This window comes from Oryctolagus cuniculus, chromosome 10 (genome assembly GCF_964237555.1).
Source record: "Oryctolagus cuniculus chromosome 10, mOryCun1.1, whole genome shotgun sequence".
Taxonomy (NCBI): Eukaryota; Metazoa; Chordata; class Mammalia; order Lagomorpha; family Leporidae; genus Oryctolagus; species Oryctolagus cuniculus.
In genome coordinates this window covers 34,280,613-34,304,316 of record NC_091441.1, presented here as the reverse complement: position 1 = coordinate 34,304,316, position 23,704 = coordinate 34,280,613, and the positions used below count along the sequence as shown (strand labels likewise).

General features: G+C 36.2%; 1 protein-coding gene across 4 annotated transcripts in view; it reads right to left on the bottom strand.

The window, feature by feature from the left end:
* Positions 1-23,704, bottom strand: part of RIT2 (Ras like without CAAX 2) — a 349,849-nt gene that overhangs the window by 279,446 nt on the left and 46,699 nt on the right. For 3 of the 4 annotated variants that reach the window (XM_051851090.2, NM_001197063.2, XM_070049813.1), the window contains 1 exon segment: positions 3,067-3,123. The exons of the other annotated variant lie outside the window; for it this stretch is intronic. In XM_051851090.2, the coding sequence (XP_051707050.1) occupies positions 3,067-3,121 (55 nt within the window). In that variant the 5' untranslated portion in view covers positions 3,122-3,123. 4 annotated transcript variants of the gene reach the window in all.

Genomic DNA, 23,704 nt, shown 5'->3' with positions numbered 1-23,704 from the left:
AATAATTTAGATTAAAATATACATTCTGTAAATGACAAGATGATATTTACTTTCTAAGCTTTAAGGAAAGAGAGCTCATCTTGCAGACAAAAAGTCAACAATGTGATTTTCAATTCATATTCAATTAGACTTATGAACAATTAGACATTTTAACTACAAACAAAGTTACAGATTTAATTATAAAAAGTTACAGATTAAAATGGAACTTGAATTTATACATAATTGAAACTTTTATAAAGAACTTTTTTGTAAAAATAGTTTTTTATAATTACATTTTTGCAGATTTTCTCCCGAGGTGGAATAAAATCAACACTTTTAAATATTCTTTCTATAGGTTTCTTCTATGGATTTGTAGAAGTTGGTCTCATACTTTACTGAATTTGAAATTCTGCCTTTCAAATAAAATAAATAAATCTTAAAAAAATAATGTCAGTAAGTAGGGAGAACAATTACTTCTTTGGGAAGAACACTGCTACAAGATAATGACTCTAATTCTTGTTGGTGATAATGGGAACCTAAGCTTTCAGACAATATAGATTTGACAAAGGAATAGCTATAAATTAAATATAAAGCAGAAAAACCATACTAATCCCACAAATATTTCAGAAAAAAAATATTCAACCACCAATCTGCAGGATGACAAAAGATCTGGACATGCTTGAAAAATATGTATTTCCTACTTAAATCATAAAACAAGTATCCTTGATAGGTATTCTTATTTTCTAATTCATATCATTTTTCCAACTGTCCTAACATGAGTTTCCTCCTGAGGGACCATGAAGTCAACCAAACTGAGTCACCGTTATGTAACTGGAGAAGGTAAAAAGTAAATTATTTGGCACTTTCACCTTCCTCAAGCCAGATATCCATGGAAAATGGTTAACTAATATTCCCATTAGAGAAGCCAAGAAATGAAATAATGTTAAAATCGAATGGAAAGTAATAAAATATTCTATGTTACCATTTTAAACTTCTTCTTCTAAAGCTATTTTATTTATAGCCATATAAAGGTATGATTCCAGCTATCTGTTAGTACTGAATGTCCAGTTGGCTTAATCGCAAGTGATGGATGTGCCTCCTGGATATCGAAGGAAGCATCACCATGTCCTTCTCATTTTTCCGTTTTGAAGGAACGCTTTGTGATTTATGCACATCTACTGCTCTACTGAATCTATTAGGTATTAGAGGCTTGTGAGTAAGAAGCCAGCTTTTGAGACACCAATACTTATGAAGCTTAAATAATAATACCCTGTGTATATTTCTATGAAATAGTGATCTTCCTAATTTTTACTGTTGAACACTATATTTAGCAGAAATTTAAGCCTATGAATATAATGTAAATTGAAAGTAAGTTATCAGGAAAATTAAAAGAAAAAAAGAAAGAGGAAGGAGGAGAGAGCATGGAAGGGAGGCAGGGAGGAAGGGAAGTATTTTTATGTTTGAGAATTTTATATATGAAACACATGAAATCCATTCTTTTTATATTAATTAAAATTTATGGACAATAATAAAAAAGAGTTAATATTGTTTTCATAAATTACATATTATTGAATTTTCTAATAAGAGAAAAGTGTTTTTGCCCAGAAATGTCTTCTGTAACATAGAGTGCAAAGCTGCTGTTTTTCAGTATCAAGATATTTGGAAAATGGGCTTGGAACATTATCAATCAAGAATTTTAGTAGCTAATCACTTTTAAAAGTAAAACTGATGGTTTTCTTTGCAGAAACAAAACTCAACTCCTTGAGGAATTCCTTCCTGATTAACAATGCCTACACTTAAATCTTACTAACTTAGTTCAACTCATCAGTTGGTCTTAAAGAATTTGTAGACACTTAAAAATAAGTATTTTTTGTTTACATCGGAAATTGTATTCAAGTAGATATGGTGGAGGATTTGCAGGATCAGATAGAAAGGTATTTTACATAGGATAACATTTTATATTATCATGTAGGGTCTTGAATTAAAATTGTTTTATAGGAAGAGAGAAATCAGAGGATCTTATTTATAAGTGGATCTTATCAATAAGTTTTTATGAGTCAAAACAAGTCCTGTTCCAACTGAGGGAATAATTGAAGTTAGCTCTTTTTTATATTTTAATATTTATTTATTTGAAAGGTAGAGTTATGGAGAGGGAGTGGGGGAGAGAGAGAGAGAGAGAAAGAGAGAGAGCACTTTCATCTGCTTTTTCACTGCCCAAATGGCTGCAGCATCCAAGGCTGGGCCAGGCCAAAGCCAGGAGCTTCATCCAAGTCTCCCACTTCTGTACAAGGGCCTAAGCATTTGGGCCATCCTCTGCTGCTTTCTAAGGCACATTAGCAGGGAGGTAGAGCAGAAGTGGAGCAGCCAGGACAAGAACCTGCACCCACATGGGAGGCTGGCACTGCAGGCAATAGTTTAACCCACTGCACCATAGCACCATCCCCTGAAGAGAGAAGTTAAAGCTCATATTCCTGGAAAATCAGTAAACTCTGAGAAGTCCAACAGCTGTATACTGTGTATCCCTCCTCAGGAAATGATAAAACTTGATGTGTTTTCAATGTCAGTGTGTTTCTTCACAAAAGTATGCTATGGTAGATTCTGATTGAAAAATTTCAACCAACTCTTCAGAAGGGTTTTTTTTTGAATGAGTAAAGTAATTTTAGAGGCAATTGTTCAGTGTTCAATGGGAGAGAAAACTAGTTCCCCAGTAGAGTGCTTTTCTAGTATATTTATTTAAGAAAGGAATTAAGCAGAGCTAGATTTTTGGATCTATTAATATTTTAACTTGTTGTATCTCATTTTCCTCATCTACAAGGTTAGGATGGTGGATGAAATAATCTTTGTATCTAAAGGCCCTCCAAAATGCACCATTAATAAGGTTAACTGATTCCACAATAAAAAATTCAGACTAAAAGTGAGCAAATGCCAAAATATGATATAATCATATCAATTATATTATCCAAAGTAGATTTTGCTAATGTGAGTAGATAGGCATTAGTGAATCCTGAGACATCAATAATTATTTAAATAAGTGGCTCATAAATACTGTCTTTATCTGAATTAAGGAGAAATGAGGCTATTACTCACCTATAGTAGGGTCATGGTAATCAGGGAACTGATGACTAATAAACTGCATTGTCATTGCTGAAAGAAAAAAATAATTTAAAAATTTACTAATTCATCAATAAGTTATTCACCAAAGTAATTCAATCTTTAATAGGATCTGATGAGCAACTTCTGTGAGTAATTAATTTAATCACACAACATGAGCTACAAAATGATAATAATGACAAAGTTCCAGATGGAAAAAAATGTGTCAAATAATTTAATCTCATTTATTTTCTCTTAAATTATTTATTTTAAAGGCAGAAAAACAGGGAGACACATACACATACAGAGTGAGAGAGAGAGAGAGAGAGATTTTCCATTTGCTTGCTCATTACCCATATGGTCACAAATGCTGGGATTGTGCTAGGCTGAAGCCAGGAGCCTGGAACTCCATCTTGGTTTCTCACATGGGTGGTAGGGGCTCAAGTACTCAGGTCATCATCTGTTGCTTTCCCAGGTACATTAGCAGGCAGCTGGATTGGAAGTGGATCAGCTGTGATATGGGATGCTGACATTATAAGCAGTGGCTAAACCCCCAGCAACACAACTATGGCCCCATAAAATCATTTCAGATATTTTATAAAGTAACTATATTCAAATTATAGGTTGATTTAAGTAAGTTTACGTCGAATAAAAATAATGAAACTCTTGACATAAGAAGAATGTAAACTAGTTGACAGGTCCCTCTTAAGTTGTTTTGGTTAGACAGTTGGCACTACCTAGAAGATTTTACACTAAAGGATGTATATATTTGGGTTGGCATTATGGTGTACCATATGGGTGTGAGTTCAAGTCCTGGCTACTCCACTTTTGATCCAACTCCCTGATAATGGCCTAGGAAAAGCAAGGGAAGATGTCCCAAGTGTCTAGGTCCCCGTAACCCACATGAGAGACATAGATGAAGCTCCTGGCTTCTGCCAGAATGCAGCAATCTGGGAGGTGAACCCATGGAGATATATCTATCTCTTTGTCTCTACCTCTCTATGTAAATCTGAACTTCAAAACAAATAAATACACCTTTATAAAAAAGAATCTGTACACTAGCCTATATATTAATATGTGTTTATCATCTTTAATATGAAGAGATATTCTCTGAATTTCTTCTTAGCTAATTTTTATGTGATTATATTATGCTTTCCACCATGAACTTTTGACAGTTAAAATTAGTCATTTATATTTTCTCTATACATATTATTTACAACCTTTTCACTACTTTTTCATAATTCTAAATTATCCACATTCTTTCCAAGTTTATCTCCTTGACCAAACTTTGGTCGATATTCTTTAAATCCTCTTCTTCTAGGGCTCAACCTTGGCCATTGTCCATGCACCCTTTCCGTCTGTAAGGCTCACTTATAGCAAGAATCCTACTAAGTCCGTTTAGCAAGAATCTTCCTCTCTTTCATGTCTCCTCTAGTAATTTTCCATTTACTCATAGAAATTCTTCCTCTACTCTCCCCTACTCTTTGTCTATAAAGCCCACTCCTTCCTGTATTTGTAAGTGATCCCACTTCTATCCTGAGGTCTCATCACCCACATTGCAATGATTCCTGAAAAAGTCCCTTTCTACTGTTTTCACCACTGTCCAACTCTGGTTCTTTTTAACAGTATGTACACATTTTAGCAAATGTTGAATGTAGGGAAGAATGATTTAAATTCTGTAAACATGTATGAGACACCAGCCTAACTCTGCTGAGAAATTTGAGGAAATAGAGCCTGACCAATTGAAAGATAATTGTTTATGGTTTAACAGTTGTTTACTTCCTATCTTTGCATTGACAAAGGAAATCTCTAGATGAAAGTGCTATTCAACTGGACAGCTTTGGGTACATTTTTGAAAGCAAATCAACATCCTTTCTAGATTGTCCTAGGAGGTAGAATATTTCAGTTAAACAGATTGAAAGCAATATTTCATTAAGTGGATATTAAGGAGCATTTGTAAAATGTTATTTTTGAGCTGTAAAATGATATTTGCCTCTATCCCCTATTACTAGTCAGGTTTACTCTCAAACTGAATACCAAGTCAATGTTATGTTGAACAATTGCTTTGGTCACTTATTCATTTCTGCTTTAATGATAGCTTGGATTCAGGAAATATAAAAACTAAAATGAGCATACTTTCATTATATCTCATTTAAAATAAAATATATTTATTTGCTAATGTAATTCAGGGCATCACATTCATTTTATGATAGTTGAATTAATAATCTCTTACATATTTTATAAAGCAATAGCTGAGAGAAGCTTGAACTCTCCAAACATATAGAAGTGACAAGGAGATGAAATACTAATCACTGAAATTTCATCGGTATACTTTGCGTGTTAGCTATTACAATGTGCCAAATAAAACACTACAATCATTACATGTTAATGAAAAATATCAAAAGTCCTATTGAGTATAAAAAATAAAATTATTTTCAAAGATCGACATAAACTCATTAAAGTACATAACTAGTCAAAAATTAAATAAATAAAATCTTAAAGATGTCTTTTAATCTTTCCCTTCATATCCTCCATCCAAATATCATGAATTTTCAACTTATCCTCCAAAATATTTTTCAAATATGTGTTGATTCTTTCTCATACTACTGTAGTTCAGAATATTATATTTATTTTGAAAACATTTTTGCATTAGACTCATGCTCATTTTCTCTGTTAACTAATTTTCTTCCCCTTTTCTATTAGGATAAATAGCACAATCTTTAAGAAGGCATGCTAGCATATGTGGTCTTTCATAAACCATGTCCATCTTATGTTTCGGTTTGATCCACTACTGAAAAATTATTCTTGCTTTTAGACCTATTGGAGACATTTTCATCCATGAGTAAACATGCCTTTACACTCTGGTTTTGAAGGGCCATCACTTTTTTCATTTAGATATCAAGGATTCAATCCTTGACTAAGCTTCAATCAGGTTCCTCTGAACTCCCTTCTCACTTAGACCAGGACAATTAGATTTTGGACTGTTGTGTTCTATTTCATAACCAGGTTTAGCAAGAATCGTGCTCAATGACTGTAGAGAAAGCCCCACATCTTATTTATCTAATCACCCTTGTTATATGATGCAATCTCTCATCTTCTTCCATCCTCCAACTGATATCTGATCACCTGAACCAGCTGTCAGTCAGAATCCCATGAAATCTGCTTAACCACAATCTTCCCTAATGGATCCTGGTGTTTCTCCTAGTACGTTTTTATCCATTGACCTTCATCCTGCTTCTTGGCTTCAGTTTTTGCTGTATTTAGAAATGAACATAGCTTGACACTTGCCTCTTTTCCCTGTTACAGTAATGCCTGAAAAAATATGTTTTTAGTGCTTTAAATGCTATCCTTGGCTCTGTTTTTATTTAGCAATACTAATATGATCAATATGTCTGCTCAAATGCCATAGAATTCAAACCACTCAGTTAAGCTCTTTTTCCTACCAAGTGCTATATCATATGGAAGTCTTAGAAGCTATCAAGAAGCACTAGGAGGATAAGTTAATTTATCGTACCGGAAATTCATTATGAATCTGACAAAGCTTAAAATAAATTATCAAAAAGATACGTATAAGCCTTTTAAGAGTGGAAAAAGATATTTTGATATTAAACTTAAGAATCCCAGACCAATATCAGAAATAGATAAGTCAGTCCAGGATTTTCTTATTACAGTTACTTATAAGACCACCTAGCATATATTTAGGTGATGCAGTTTGTGCTTTAATGGAAACCTGCTGCTCATTGTGTTATTGAAAAAGCCCTTCAATTCTCAAATCCTTTGACTTACCACTGAGATAGAACCAAGGCAAATGGAACCAACTGAGCTTTGTGTCAGAACTTCAAAAGATTACTTCATAAAGATTTATTTGTAAAATTTTCTTTTGTGTTTTATAAATTTGCTACCCTAAAAGATATCTAAAAGCCATTTTTTTTTTTTTGTGAGGGAGTTCATTAATGTGGTTTATCATGCCCATTGCTTTTCAGGTTTCTGATGTAAGTCCACTTTTCTAAACCATATTAAAATTTTGATCTATTCTTCTGGAGATCTTGAAGATTTTTTTCTGTTTATAGTCCAATAGTTTCATAAGTTATACATTGAATTGGATAATTCCAGGTTAATGTTTCCAAGTATGAGGTGGGTTGTTTCAATAAGTAAATGCATATTTTCTCTAATATATGAAACTTTCTATTAGAGTGTTGTTTTACGTGTTGTTATGTAGTTGTTTTTCTTCTTTAGAAATGTTGCTGTTAACATAGTTGAATTTTCTTTTCCTGATTTCTATGTTCACTACTTTTTCTCTGACCTTTTTGACTTTAAAAATATTAATCGCATATTTTTTGCTTGGCTATTTCTTTTTTGCCTTCTTCATTGTCTTTTACTTCATTTTCAGTCCAAGCTATTCTCTCATGAACACTTTGTAATTTGCATTTTACCTTTGAGATAATTTTTTCTTTTTTTTTTCAATTTCTTTCTTCCCAGTCTATATTTTTAAGTCTTTTTCCATTCTTCTTAAATTTCAAATTCTGGCCGGCGCTGCGGCTCAACAGGCTAATTAATCCTCCACCTTGCGGCGCCGGCACACCATGTTCTAGTCCCGGTCGGGGCGCCGGATTCTGTCCCGCTTGCCCCTCTTCCAGGCCAGCTCTCTGCTATGGCCCAGGAGTGCAGTGGAGGCTGGCCCAAGTCCTTGGGCCCTGCACCCACATGGGAGACCAGGAGAAGCACCTGGCTCCTGCCTTCGGATCGGCGCGGTGCGCCGGCCGCAGAGCGCCGGCCGCGGCGGCCATTGGAGGCTGAACCAATGGCAAAGGAAGACCTTTCTCTCTGTCTCTCTCTCTCTCTCTTACTATCCACTCCGCCTGTCAAAAAAAAAAAAAATTCAAATTCTGTGTTTTATCTCCCCATGTCTATCTGAATATATGTATTCCAGTTAATGCTTTTAAATTACATTTTAATTATTAAATTTTGGGGGATTTTTATAAACTCAAGAATGTTAATTCACAATTTTCTGTTTCATTTTTACAGATGCTCTGTAAAATATTTGATTACTTTTTCTCTGTTTCTAGATACTACATGTTCAATGGTATTAGGTCAAAGGTGTCTTCTGCCACGTTAGTAAAGTACAAATATTCATTTTTTAAGTTGGATAACACTGGTAGGTGGTAGAGGTGCTAGGAGGTATTAGTGTCCCTGATTTCTTTTTCCAACACAATCTTCAATTTTATTCAGTTCCCCCATTTTTTTTCTTAATTGCCGTGGATCTGGAGATGAATTTCTGTTCTTCTGTGTATCTTCCTCATCTTCAGAAATAGACTTTTCTTCTGGTCCTGCTCACTGAGCACTTCCTCACTGCTGTGAAATAGAGTTCCAGACACTACTAATACAAATTTTCAGAAGTCTGGTGATCAGCATTCAATTTTCTTCTTGAGGATGCTTTTCTATGTATTTTATATAAGAACTTTACTCCTCTATTTTGTTCAGAGTATTCCCCATTTTCCAAAAACACTGACTGTCATGGCCAAAAATCTCTACTGAAATTAAATTTTATTTATCTGTGGTGAAAATGTGATGTTCTAAGTGTGTACCAAGCATGATTTATTAGTATTTTGAATGATTTGTTAGTATTTTGGCTTTGGGGAGGAATGTATGGAGAAACTGATTTAGGAGGCCAACAGTATCTCCTTACTAATTTCACTCTGACCATTAAAGTTTGATGTGTAAGAAAGAATCAACAGGGGCCAGCGCTGTGGCACAGCGGGTTAATGCCCTGGCCTGAAGCATCAGCATCCCACATGGGTGCCGGTTCTAGTCCTGGCTGCTCCACTTCCAATCCAACTCTCTGCTATGGCCTGGGAAAGCAGTAGAAGATGGCCCAAGTCCTTGGGCCCCTGCACCCACCTGGGAGACCCAGAAGAAGCTTCTGGCTCCTGGCTTCGGATTGACGCAACTCTGGCCGTTGCAGCCAATTAGGGAGTGAACCATCGGATGGAAGACCTCTCTCTCTCTCTCTCTCTTTGCCTCTCCTCTCTCTGTGTAACTCATACTTTCAAATAAATAAATAAGTCTAAAAAAAGAAAGAATCAACAAAAATCTTGAAGTGTATATTCTAGAAATAGAAATTTGATGCCGGGGGGCCAGTGCTACAACATAGTGGGCTGAGCCTCCACCTGCAGAGCCGGCATCCCTAATGGGTGCTGGCTTGTGTCTGGCTGCTCCTCTTCCAATCGAGCTCTGGGCTGTGGCCTGGGAAGGCAGTAGAATATGACCCAAGTGCTTGAACTCCTACACCTGTGTGGGAGATCTAAAAGAAGCTCCTGGCTCCTGGATTCAGATCAGCCCATCTCTGGCCATTGTAGCTAATTTGGGAGTGAACCAGCAGATAGAAGACCTTTCCCTCTGTCTCTTCCTATCTCTATCTATAACTCTAACTCTCAAATAAATAAATAAATCTTAAAAAATAAATTTGATGCCAGAAAGTAACAGTTATTTTTTTTTCTCATGGATCTAAACATAGCATATTTAGTTAATCTTCCAAATGATATGTATGCATTTAATTGCTACAACTAGATGACTGGAAAATCACTTGTGTAATAAGGCAGAAAGCATTAGAAGAAAATATCTCAATCACAATTTGTTTATAGCCACTTAGAACAAACAAAATTTTGCTCTCCACTATAAATACTTTAACCTAAAAGCCATTCTTTTACCATGAACTATGTATAAATAGTGAGTATACTAACTTAATAGGGGATTTGTTCAAATATATTAAATCTAAGATATGATTTGGACCTCCAGAATCATAAAATTAAGGTGCATGCATGCATAGGTGTGGGGTAGGGGAGGGGTGATGGAAATAAGTTTCCTGCTATAAGCTCAATGTATAAGAACGATGTTTGCAACTTTGTGTGCAAAGGAATTTATTAATTATGGAGGCAAAATGTCTGAAACAAAATGTCAGTGCCTTTAGTGCAAATATTTATTTTTACTCATATCATAGTGCACAACAGAGAAGGAGACATTTAAGAGGTTCAGAATACTTTCAGCAACCAATTATCCCAGGCCTAGGCCCCCAAGCTCTTTACTGAATTCTTTATAATATATTGGCATAAAGTGAACAGACAGAATTCACAGAGTACCACATAAGAGTTCTATAAATATTCCACATGGCTATAATCACATTCTGTTATCAAACCTCAATTAGTAGTCTCCTTCTAACTTCTTGAAGTTGGGGTTCATGTCAGAAACAAAAGGAAACAGATTTTGATGAACATAGATTATGTTCTAGCACATGGGGGGAAGAACATTAAAACAAAATGTCAAAACATCAAAAGAAGGGAAATAAAATGTCACATTCCTTCCTCGAAAAAGAACAATCCTTCTCTGAAAAATTAACTTGCATCAACATTATTCTGTATCTTACTAGACTCAATGGAGAACCTTTCTAAAGAATCTTGTAATTTTTGTTGAACAAGTCAACCAATTATCATAAGAAATCATACTTATTTAAAATTTTGTAGATTGGGGACAGTGCTGTGGCGCAGTGGGTTAAAGCCCTGTCCTGATGCGCTGGCATCCCATATGGGTACCGGTTCTAGTCTCCGCTGCTTCTCTTCTGATCCAGCTCTCTGCTTGGCCTGGGATAGCAGTAGAAGATGGCCAAACTCCTTGGGCACCTTTTCCCAGGTGGAAGACCCGGAAGAAGCTCCTGGCTCCTGGCTTCAGACTGGCGCAGCTCTGGCTGTTGCGGCCATCTGTGGGAGTGCATCAGCGAAGGAAGACCTCTCTCTGGGTCTCTACCTCTCTCTGTAATTCTGTCTTTCAAATAAATAAAATGAATCTTAAAATACATAAATAAAATTCTATAGATTTTGACAGAAACCTATAAATAATTTGATAGCTTATAAACATTCCTTTTTAAAAAATTTATTTATTCGAAAGAGTTGTAGAGAGAGATATGGAAGATCTCTGTCACTTTGCCTTTCAAATAAGTAAATAAATAAATCTTTAAAAGAATTGTGAAAATATATGATAATAGTAAGGCTATGCAAAAATTGAATCACTCAATCATTGTTGTTAGAGACATAAAATATCACTAGCACTCTGGAAAACAATTTGACAATTTCTTTTTTTAAAAAAATATTTATTTGTATTGTTTTGAAAGGCAGAGTTACAGAGAGAGGAGAGACAGACAGACAGACAGATACACACACACACACACACACACAGATAAAAGAGAATGAATGGTTCACTACCCAGTGGCTGCAATGGCTAGTGCTAGCCCAAGCTGAAGCCAGGAACCACGAACTGCATCCAGGACTCCCATGTGGATACAAAGGCCCATGCACTTGGACCATTTTCTGCTGCTTTCCCAGGCACATTAGCAGGGAGCTGAACTGAAAGTGGAGCAACAGGGACTTGCATGGCCATTCATGTGGGATTCCAGCACTACAGACAGCAGCTTAACCCAAATTAATCCTTTGAATGATACATTTGTATCATTCAGATACATTTGTATCTGAAATGATGAACAAAGTGCTTTTTTTTTCTGGTTAACTAAATGGCTCTTCTGAAAAAAATCTGAGAAAAGAAATAGTGAAAAGTGTTTTTTTTTTCCTATTCCATCCATACAAATGCTTCTATTTATGATAGTTTTTCTTTGAATGGCTTTATGAATACCAGGAAAATGCAAACCATGTGTGAATAAAGAAGACATTTAATCATAAAATTGTATCCCCCATTGTAATGTTAAGAAAAGTAATTAAGGATGAAAACAATGAATATTAGGTAGACTCAAATAACTTCTGTCTTTTTATTGCTAAATTTATTACAGTTATTGGATGATTCTTGGTTAGCTGGCAAGAGTACTTTCTTCCTACTACAGAAGTGAACATTTACTTAATATTAAGCTATATACATCATTAGGAAGTACCTGATAGATTTTTACATCAAAGACCCTTGTACTCTATTAGTGGCCATAACATTAGCATATGTTATGTAAATGTACTACTTCCAAGAACTTTATAAAATATTCATAAGTTACATACAGTAAATAATGACCAAATGCCTCTTAAATGTTCATATAGTAGTAGTGGTGAGAGATTAAAAATAATCACTTTTGCGAAGCAATGTTGTTTGAATGTCCCTAATTCATGCATTATGTTTTTTATTTAAATTTTCATTTCATGACTCAGATATTCACATAATTTGCTATTTCATTTTAAAGTTAAATTTAAATCAACTGCTTCTAAGTTTGCATAATTCAGTATTAAACCATCAAATTTATCTCTCTGAAAAATCTGACAACATTATAAGTTGCTCCCCTTGGAATGTCACCCAAGGCAGACTGTCCACTATGAAAAAGAAAAATTATAGAAATAAAGTAGTTATTTTCTGCAAAATGATGAAAAACAATATTAAAATACTGCATAAAATCATATCAATCAGTGTTAAATCTACCTATATCTATCTGTCTAAAAGGAATTTGATATCTGTGGAAAGTGCTAAATTAAAGCACTTTGGAGAATAATATAATCTAATAATATAGAGACAGAGGTTGGGAAATAATTGCTTTTCCTTTTTAGAAATGTTTATGTATTTATTTGCTTGCTTTCTGAGAGACCTGGGAAAAATTACTTAAACAGATTATTTTGATTTTCTTGTCTGTAAAAAAGATGAAGGAGAAAGAGATAACTTAATGCTGCCTCCAGATTAAACACTTCTATCATCATTACCCACTGGTTATCCATTTAGGTTCTTTCACCTCTCATTAACTTGAACCATTGAGAATAGTCATTCTATTTTGGCCACACTGGACTCCTTGGAGGTTTCTATACCTTCAAGCCATGCTCCTTAAGGAAAGCCCTTCCCTAGTGCTCTGAACTCTGCCTGCCCTGGACTGCTTTTATCATTTGCCTGTGCAGTTTACTCTCTGACCTCTCACATTACTCCCATAAGATCTTCTTTGGAAGGCATTCCCTTACCATTGAATTTCAATTGCAATCCACTGGCGTTCTCCATGTCTCCTTGTTGGCTTTTATTCTTTTGTCTATGCAAGGTAGGGAATGATCATTTGGCCTGGAATCTAAGATGCTTGCATCTCATGTCAAAGTAGCGAAGACTGATACCAGGCTCAGGCTCCTGACTCCAGCTTGCTGCTAAAGAAGACCAGTGCTGGCAGTGATGAAAACTCAAGTATTTGGGTTCCTACCATGCATGTAGAAGACTGAGTTCCTGGAGCCTGGCCTCATCTGTTGTGGACATTTGGAGAGTGAACCAGTGGATGAGGATCTCTCTCTCTCTCTCTCTCTCTCTCTCTCTGTGTGTGTCTTTATTAAATATGTGGACTGTGTGTTATACTGTAAAGAATGCTGAGTCAGAAATTGGTTGAAACATGTACTAATTCCACTTTATTTATGCTCTTTATTTATTTATCCTCTTTATTTTATGCTCCCTAAAGCTTTTCTAATATGAAAGAGGTTCTCCTCTGTCTTCTTTAAGGAAACTATATCTTTTAAAGCTCTATAAGTTAACATTAAAAGATGTATTAAGGACTGGTTGTTTGATGTCTTCTAAGTCAAAATCGTAATTCAACATATTTACATCAGGATGATGCATAATGCTCATTAATCTAGACATATACCAAAACTTTGCTTCTAAAAGTTAATTTTCTGAACTAGTTATTATTTTCTTAACACAATGACAGTTCAAAACTGGACATTTTGGGGCTAGCACTGTGGCACAGTGGTTAAAGCTGCCACCTGCAGTGCCAGCATCCCATATGGGCACCAGTTCAAGACCAGGCTGCTCCACTTCCAATCCAGCTCCCTGCTATGGCTTAGGAAAGCACTAGAAGATGGCCCAAGTCCTTGGAACCCTACACTCATGTGGGGGACCCAGAATAAGTTCCTGGCTCCTAGCTTCATATCGGCGCAGCTCCAGCCATTGCAGGCAATTAGAGAGTGAACCATTGGATGGAAGACCTCTCTCTCTCTCTCTCTCTCTCTCTCTCTCTCTCTCTCCCCTTCCTCCTCCTCCTCCTCCTCCACTTCTCTCTCTCCCACTCTCTCTGTGTAACTGTGACTTTCATGTAAAATAAATAAATCTTTTAAAAAAAAAGACTGGACATCTAATCTGACAATGTCATTTGATTTGCTCATTGAGTCATAAAACATTTACTGAAAGCCTGATATGTCAAAGTGTTCCTATAAATGTGGGGATTATAGGATAAGGATGCTTGAAGAGGAATGGGTTGAGATTCAGTAATTGAGAGGTAGATTAAAAATGGCATCGTTTGGATGAGCGAACAGTGTTTAAATAAGGAGTATTGTGGGAAAAATCACTTTTGCAGTTCTTCATTCTCCTAAGCATATCTCCTTCTTTGGAATGCTTCCCTTTACTTTTTCTACTTCTCTACTAACTGCTGTTAGCAGAAAAAATTTGCCTTCTAGGACTTCAAAAATTCTATTCATCTTCACTGACTGATTTTCATGGATGATTGATGAGAAACCTAAAAGCGATGGATATTAAAACTCAATATTACAAGTCATTACTTACTTGCACTTTGCTGACAGTTTATTTTGTACTCAATGAAACAAAGAAGAAAAATAGACATTTTTACCAATATTTTCTCAAGTCTTTCATCATTTAGGATAAACCCCATCTGCTTAAGTAATGAAATACTGTCAATGCCTCACATAACTTTACCAACATACACAAATCTCTCTGTCTCTCTTGCTCTCACTCTTGCTCTCTTGTTCTATACTTAGAGCATAATAATTAACAAAGACAATTATTGGAGTCTCACTCACAGGAGTGGGTGATGGAAACCACAGACAGTTCTGATTCATCCACAGTTTAGAGTGTGTATAATATGTCATTAGAGTTATCACAAACAGTAGTATCTAGCCTACATGAAAATTGTATTCTTATTAATTAACATAATGACAATTTATTTGATTCTGACAATATGATCCTGAAATGAAAGTCATTTACAGATATTTCAGAGAATTATAGACATTAACATATATGTAATATTGAAGTTCTAAGTCTTAAATCCAGAACAAGGTTTTCAAAGCATAATACCTGTTATTTAAGTATTGTTAAAGTATTGTTATAATATTTGTGAACATTCTAAGCATTTTTTTCCTTATGTGATGAATCCTCATCCTAGTTCTAAGAAATTTGTAACCACTCTTTGGGAAATAAAACATTATAGTCTAGTTAAGCTGTCTATCTTCTTAGGGCACGAGGACATGAACAATTTTCTCCTATCGTATTTATATCAGTCTCCTTTTTAGCTGAAATTTTACATTTTGTACCTTGTGCCTTAACTGCTTCAGGATTCCTGGATACCCTTCTTTGGCATACTCAGCTTCTCTCAGCTTTCATAGTTCCTCATTATTTAATAAATGCTTCAGCACGAAGAGCAATTTTGAGAAGAAGGGATGGTCCATAGCCTGAATGAAAGGCAAACTTTTCCCATGGGATTACTCAGATAATTTCTATTGACATTAACACCGCTAAGAACTATAATGCTCTTTGTAATAATACTATGATTTGTATGGTTTTTGTTCTTTATAATATTCAGATTATATTTCTTTCTTTTTTTTTTTTTTTTTTTGACAAACAGAGTGGACAGTGAGAGAGAGAGAGAGACAGAGAGAGAAAGGTCTTCCTTTACCGTTGGTTCACCTTCCAATGGCCACTGCGGCCAGCTCACTGTGGCCAGCGCACAGTGCTGATCCAAAGCCAAGAGCCAGGTGCTTCTCCTGGTCTCCCATGAGGGTGCAGGGCCCAAGGGCCTGGGCCATCCTCTACTGCACTCCCGGGCCACAGCAGAGAGCTAGACTGGAAGAGGAGCAACCTGGACAAAATCCGGCACTCCAACCGGGACTAGAACCCAGTGTGCTGGCGCCGCAGGCAGAGGATTAGCCTATTGAGCCGCTGCGCTGGCTCAGATTATATTTCTTTTGAAAACTATGAAATGTTATAAGTCTAAAGGCAATAGCTAATAATCTGACTTTCAGAAGTAAGATTTTGTACAATTCTAACAGAATAGAACAATAGGCCAAATCCAGAAATATGAAAGGCAACATAGTAATGCAAAAGCACTGTATGTTAGTCCAAATAATATATTTTACATTTGCAGCAGTGTGGAATGAGTTGGATCTGGTCTGGTACATGTTAATATAAAACAGTTTGAAAGTTAGGGATGAATCTACATAATTATCTAACACAATCTTGGCTGGTCCAAGTGCAATGGTATTTACAGCTAACACAATCTAAAATTTGAAGTATATGCATAATTTAGGACACATTATGATTAAATTATTAATTTTCAGCATATCATCTGCTGGTTCTCTAGATTGGATTTGTTAGGTTAACTACAAACAGAGCCACTGCCAAGATCAGCTCATGGGTTGGATATCACCCAGCCGCTGGGTGTCTTGTCCCAACCCACGTCCCAAAATGTGTTGTCCCCAACACAACCCTGAGTTGAGCTCTGGCTACTGCTGGGCTTTAGATGGCCTCTAATGTGATAGGGCTTTGGCTTCCTGGAAAGTGCAAGCATAGTGGCTGGCAGTCACTTATGTGCTTGCTCAGGTAACGTTTATAGAGTTGAATTATTGGCCAGTGGTTCATACAGTTCCATTGTTTCTGAAACACAGATTTTTTTTCAAGATGCTAAGTTTTATAATAGCTTTTACTTTTAAATTAATATTTATGTTCATTTATGTAAATTAAATCAGTTCTAGAAAACATCAGTTTTAGTTTATACGGTGGTACATATCAAAAGAAATACTCATGAAAACAATAGCTTATGAGGAATCTCAATAATTTTTGAATGTCTGATGGGACCCCAAGGCCAAATATTTGAGTTCCATGTTTTTTTGGGCTTGCTTTTTAACTCAAAATCTCATATTTTTTGCACAATTAAGTAGTGAAGAAGTAATTCAAAACACAACAACAACAAAATGACCAAGATGACAGCAAGTTCTAGGCAGGAATAAAGCAAGCAATATGGGAAAATAGTTGGATACAGCAAGAGCAGCAGAATGAGGGGAAAAGCAAATGACAGAACAAGGAAAAGATATAAGCACAGAATAATAGCTTTTTCCTCCCAATTTTGTTTTGCTTAGCAGTGTCTTCTATATGCTCACTTCTTTCTTCTCTAAATTCACAACTTTTAGCTTAATTTTTCTGCTGCTGAGATTTCCGATCTTCAGTGACTTTTAATTACCTTCAACACCTAATTTTCTGGCCCTGCTCCTGCTGCTACCACAAATATACAGTATGTATGCCCTAAAGCAGCCTGGGAAGGTGAGGGTGGGGAAGTTGGCCAGGAATGAGCAAGTGGTAAAATTTATATCTTGCCCAACAGAGAAGGCACATTGCATATTTTGTCAAGTCCAAGTACTACTTTTAGAAAGATACTACTGCTTGTGAATGATTGTGAATGATTAAATGAGACCCAGAGAATTTCAAACGACTTACCAAAGCCTCTCTAGCTTTTTAAAAATATATATATTTATTGATTTTTATTTGAAATGCACAATGAGAGAGAGAGGTTGAGAGTGATATACACATACATATATATATATGTACATATATGTATATATATATATATATATATATATAAAGAGAGAGAGAGAGCTCCATTTGCTGTCTGCTGGTTTACTACCTAAATTTCTGTAAAGCAAGGCCTGGACCAGGCCCAACCTAGGAGCATGAACATTCATCTTAACCTCTGATGTGGGTAGCAGGGACCCAAATACTTGAGCCATCACCTACTGCTTCCCAGGGTAAACATTAGCAGGAAGATTGAGGGGAAACAGAGGTGGGACTCCAACCCAATCACTTGAATATGGAATGCTGGTATTCAAAGTTCCTGCTTAATACACTGAACCACAAAGCCCATCCCCATACTTAGCTTTTAATGAGGAATGGGATTCAAATGCAGTACTGCCTGGAGTGTGCTCCTCTTTCTGTTAACTATAGTTATTATATTGTTGACATGGACTTTGGAGTTCTAAGCTTTAGTTGGCAATGCTGTTCTTTACAAACTATGTGGACTAATGTATCAAACACTTTCTAAGTTCTTCATTTGGGATTTTAAAGCCCTTATTATAGGTAGGGTTGTGAGCAAGAAGTCTAGGCTCTGGTACTGGTGCTATCCTCAGTTATTTGTAAAGCACAGGGAGTATAGGTAACTTGTCTAAAGCCATTGAACTAATCACCATGCTTCTTTGGGAAACTCTCATAAACCCTTTAAATACCAACAGTTTTCTGTTATATAATATGAGTATGGGATTATTGTTAACTCAAATTGGATGACAGTGGAAAACTAAGCATAATGACTTACACTAAATTACCCTTGCTGTTAACTTTGCTACTTTTCTGTGCTGTCTGGAAGGTCTAGGGCAGGGATTTCCTATTTTTAATTCCACTGAAAAGTCAATCTGTGGATATCATTTCTAGCTCTTAAGTACTTGCTGACTTCATTATTTAATATTTTAGCTGTTTTTAAAAATAGAGGCAAAAAAAGATCAGATGTGACAAATATTACAGTATAACATTATTTTAGATTTAACACAAAATCAGCAATGGAGCCCTTTCTATGCTATCCAATAGAAAGGAACTCCTTGTGGGAAATTTTTCTCATTGAATCTTGCATCTGTTTAACAGCATAAGCCATCAATATAATCCTCATACTCGCTTTAACTATATGTGACTGTAATACAGAAATCCAAGTGTATTTGAATTGTGTCCTAGCAGTTTCTATCATTTTCTCCTTTACAAAATTCTAATATTTGAAGGTGTCAAAGCAGAGTCCAGCAGAATCTGGGCATGTTGGAAACCTCTGATTGTATTCAGTTGCATATGAGGAGCAGAAAAATTATGGAATCAGCCCTTAGTTGAAAATTACTTTTACTTTGTGCCTAACTCCAAGTCCAGGCAAATCCTTTGATTTCAAGAATGAAAAAACTAGAGTACATAACTGGGTCAGTACTCCAAACAGCCTCTTCAGGAAAAAAAAAGAATCTAATGAAATACAAGTTGATGTAGGACCCAGTTGAACACTCAAAGTATTTTCTTTGTGTGTCTCAGCCTTTCAAATAAAATAAGTAAATAAGTTTTTTTTATTTTTTTTATTTTTTAAAGCCATGTATAGCTTTTTTTTTAACTTTTATTTAATGAATATAAATTTCCAAAGTACGATCTATGGATTACAATGGCTTCCCCCACATACCGTCCCTCCCACCCACTACCCTCCCCTTTCCCACTCCCTCTCCCCTTCCATTCACATCAAGATTCATTTTCTATTCTCTTAATATACAGAAGATCAGCTTAGTATACATTAAGTAAGGATTTCAACAGTTTGCTCTCACACAGAAACATAAAGTGAAAAATAATAGATGATTTTTTTAAATGATGATGAAATCAGATCAGACCTATTGTCATGTTTAATCCCAGTGAGAGTCAAGTTGGGAGTTGATAATTTCTTTTTTCTTTTTTTTTTTTTTTTTTTTTACAGAGGATCAGTTTAGTATACATTAAGTAAAGATTTCAACAGTTTGCACCCCCATAGAAACACAAAGTGAAATATATTGTTTGAGTACTCGTTATAGCATTAAATCTCAATACACAGCACATTAAGGACAGAGATCCTACATGAGGAGTAAGTGCACAGTGACTCCTGTTGTTGACTTTACCAATTGACACTCCTGTCTATGGCATCAGTAGTCTCCCTATGCTCCAGTCATGAGTTTCCAAGGCTATGGAAGCCCTCTGAGTTCTCCGATTCTTATCTTGTTTAGACAAGGTCATATTCAAAGTGGAGGTTCTCTCCTCCCTTCAGAGAAAGGTATCTCCTTCTTTGAAGACCTGTTCTTTCCACTGGGATCTCACTCGCAGAGATCTTTAGCCAGAGTGTCTTGGCTTTCCATGCCTGAAATACTCTCATGGGCTTTTCAGCCAGCTCCGAATGCCTTTAGGGCTGATTCTGAGGCCAGAGTGCTATTTAGGACATCTGCCATTCTATGAGTCTGCTGAGTATCTCACTTCCCATGTTGGATCACTCTCCCCTTTATTTATTCCATCGGTTAGTGTTAGCAGGTACTAGACTTGTTTATGTACTCCCTTTGACTCAGTCCTTTCATTATGATCAATTGTGAACTGAAATTGATCACTTGGAATAGTAAGATGGCATTGGTACATGCCACCTTGATGGGATTGAATTGGAATCCCCTGGTATGTTTTTAACTCTACCATTGGGGGCAAGTCAGCTTGAGCATGTCAGTTTTAAGGATTAATTTCAGAATGAGTTCCAGAACTGCTTCCTTATGGTTGTGTGTAAATGTGCTACTAAAGTGAGGAAGATCTGAGAACTAATCTGTAAGTACCGATAGTCAATTAGGGGAATGTCAGATAACATATCTTTTGCTATTGTTGTTGTTTATAAAAGGCCATATAGAGAAATGTCATATATAAAGACCCAATAAGATTAAATGGGAGGCCGGCGCCGCGGCTCACTAGGCTAATCCTCCGCCTTGCGGCGCCAGCACACCGGGTTCTAGTCCCAGTAGGGGCGCCGGATTCTTTCCCGGTTGCCCCTCTTCCAGGCCAGCTCTCTGCTGTGGCCCAGGAGTGCAGTGGAGGATGGCCCAAGTGCTTGGGCCCTGCACCCCAAGGGAGACCAGGATAAATACCTGGCTCCTGCCATCGGATCAGCGCGGTGCGCCGGCCACAGTGCGCCGGCCGCGGCGGACATTGGAGGGCGAACCAACGGCAAAAGGAAGACCTTTCTCTCTGTCTCTCTCTCTCACTGTCCACTCTGCCTGTCAAAAAATGAAAATAAAAAATAAAAAAAATTAAATGGGAAGCAATTGTTTGCCAGGATTCATTCATTCCTTAACAACTAAGGGAAAGATAACTGATATTTGGAAAGTAACAGTTTTTATAATTAGAAAAACAGACCCTTGGGTAAATTTTTCCATTGTCATTTCAGACACCTTACACTCTGGTTTATATCTTAAAAACCATCCACTTTCCAAGTCTATTTGCTTACTATCTTGAAAATAGAAGGGTTTATTGGAATAGCAGCAAAGAAATTTCAGGTGACTTGAAAAGGAATAACTCTCCTTTTAACTGAGCATCCTGGTTCTTAAATTATTCTTTTCTAAATAAATTTTTGACTATCATGAATAAGTTTCATGGATTTCATTATCTCTATGGTACATACACAAAAGTTTGTTTCTGAACCTACAGAGCACAAGAAGGTCCTAAATCTGTCAAGATGTCCCCATGGTGATATCTACCACTCTCCATCTGCTAATCACTTTCATCTACCCTGAAGTTGTCAAATCTTGCTGTGTATCAGAGTCACCTCAGTTGCTGTTAAATGAATCAGTTTACGTGTACCTTTCCAGACCTGTGGAAACAGTTAGAGGCTGATTATCATTATTTCAAAAGCTCTTGAGCTGATCCTGATACTGCCTTTCCTATGTCTTCAGAAATTCAACAAGCCATATTTATGGGAGAAGAGCAGCAAGAAATCAGTGATGACTTATCAGTTGTTTATATAAATAACAACCTCAAAAAAAAAAGCAATATTCTTATGATGAAAAGCTGAAGCCTCTTCCCTACCCAGAAGGCTTCAACCATAACCATATCTTCTAGAATATCCTGATGGATGTCTGATGACAAGAACAATGATGAAATGGCACCAGGACACCAAGATGGAAATTATGGTCATGGGTCTTGACAACTTTTTATACAAGGCTGAATTAGAAGCAGCTTATTTAGGATAGTCTCTCAACTTCAAGTATATCTACCTCTAAATCAGAAGGTGCACATTACATTCAAGTTCTCCGGATAAGAATAAAAAGTGATTAAATAAAATAGATTAATCATTATCCACAAAAAAAAAAAAAAGGATAAAAGCTATTTTTCTTGTATCTCCTCTAGTAACTCCTTGAACAATTTTGTAACTTAAAATTCAACAGAGTGGAAATCCATAGATCCTAGACAAAATAAATGACATCACTTAGTTCTAAGGATGGCACTGGAGATCTGGTTATAATATATATAGTTTCTTTCTTTCTTTCTTTCTTTCTTTCTTTCTTTCTTTCTTTCTTTCTTTCCTTCCTTCCTTCCTTCCTTCCTTCCTTCCTTCCTTCCTTCCTTCCTTCCTCCGTCTTTCCATCTTTCCTTCTTTCCTTTTCCTTCTTTCCTTCTTTCTTTCCTTCCCTGGAGGGAAGGACATGGGTTCGAAGGAAAAGAGAAACTCATAGACAAAGTATGGATCTAATAAGTGAGGATACAAGTGCAGAAAAGTAAATGAGTTAGGGACAGCCAGACACTCTAAATGTTGGCAAAGAGAACTTCAAGGTTATGAGGTTTGTTATGAGGTTGTTTGATACCAGCCATACAAATTAGAATCCTCTAAAGGTGAATTCTGTTCCTAGACATTAGCTATTCTTTGAAATTTGTTGGCTTCTATGGTGTGTGTGACTTTCCTATAGGGGAATGCTTACATAGAAACAGTCCAGTCCTGTCTGCAAAAGCACAATTTAAATGAGATCATTTAAGTCTGCTCATAGGGGTAATCGTAACTATTATTATTATACGTGAAGAAGCCTAAGCTTACAAGGAAGATTTTTTTTAAATGTTATATTTAACGGCACAAATAATGGGTTACACTGTAAAAAGTCTCCGATAAAGACTAATTCCAGGGTACTGAAAAGTGATCCAAGTTCTCTGAAAAGCTAAGCTATCATTGTAAAACCCATCAATACCACAGCACATCGAATCTGAAAACCAACAAAAGTTATATTCCTCTCAGGACTGTGCAGAACTTGTCATCAAAGCTAATAAACATTTATTTCAAAAGATTATTGGGAAGCTTTCTAGAGCTGTTTTCTCCAAGGAAAATATGTGCTTACAGGAACCATGGTTTAAAGGAAACTCTGTCACCCATCATATTTTAGGCTGAGAAATAACCAATAAGGGACAATGTAAGTGGTGGCACTTATGAAACAAGAAGTCGACACTTGGCAGCCATTTTATTATACCTTGAACATATTGAAGAAATAAATCATGAAAGCAGTAAAGAATTCAGGTTTTTGAGACTGTAGGCTTGGTAGCAAAAGACAAATCCCAAAGACAGGCAAGACGGATTCTAGGCACTGGACATGTATGACTTGCCTGAGCATCATCAGGATTCCAGCAGTCCTGGATCCCCAAGGCTTTCCAGAAGGAATGGCCAGGGCAATAGCTTTTAACTTAACTTCTCTAATCTTAGAATAATCAATAGCAAACAAAGTGCCTGTCTCATTACTGTATCCTGCTTTCTGACATTTTGAATGTCCCAAACATTTATTTGATCATATTCGTGAAGTTTTGCTTTTCTATGATCCAAGTTCTGAGGAAAAAAAAGAGTTCTTCATTCTTGTTCTCCCAATGTAGGTTATATAAGCAGGTATAACCATCCACGGGTCATACAAATCTGAGGTACTAGGATATTATTTGTGGATATAGTACATTGAATTATCTATGTATTTACGCTGGAAGAATAGCAAAACAGAATAAAATGTTTATTCAGATTTGTTAGATCTAGGCTTTTGAAATTTCCCCG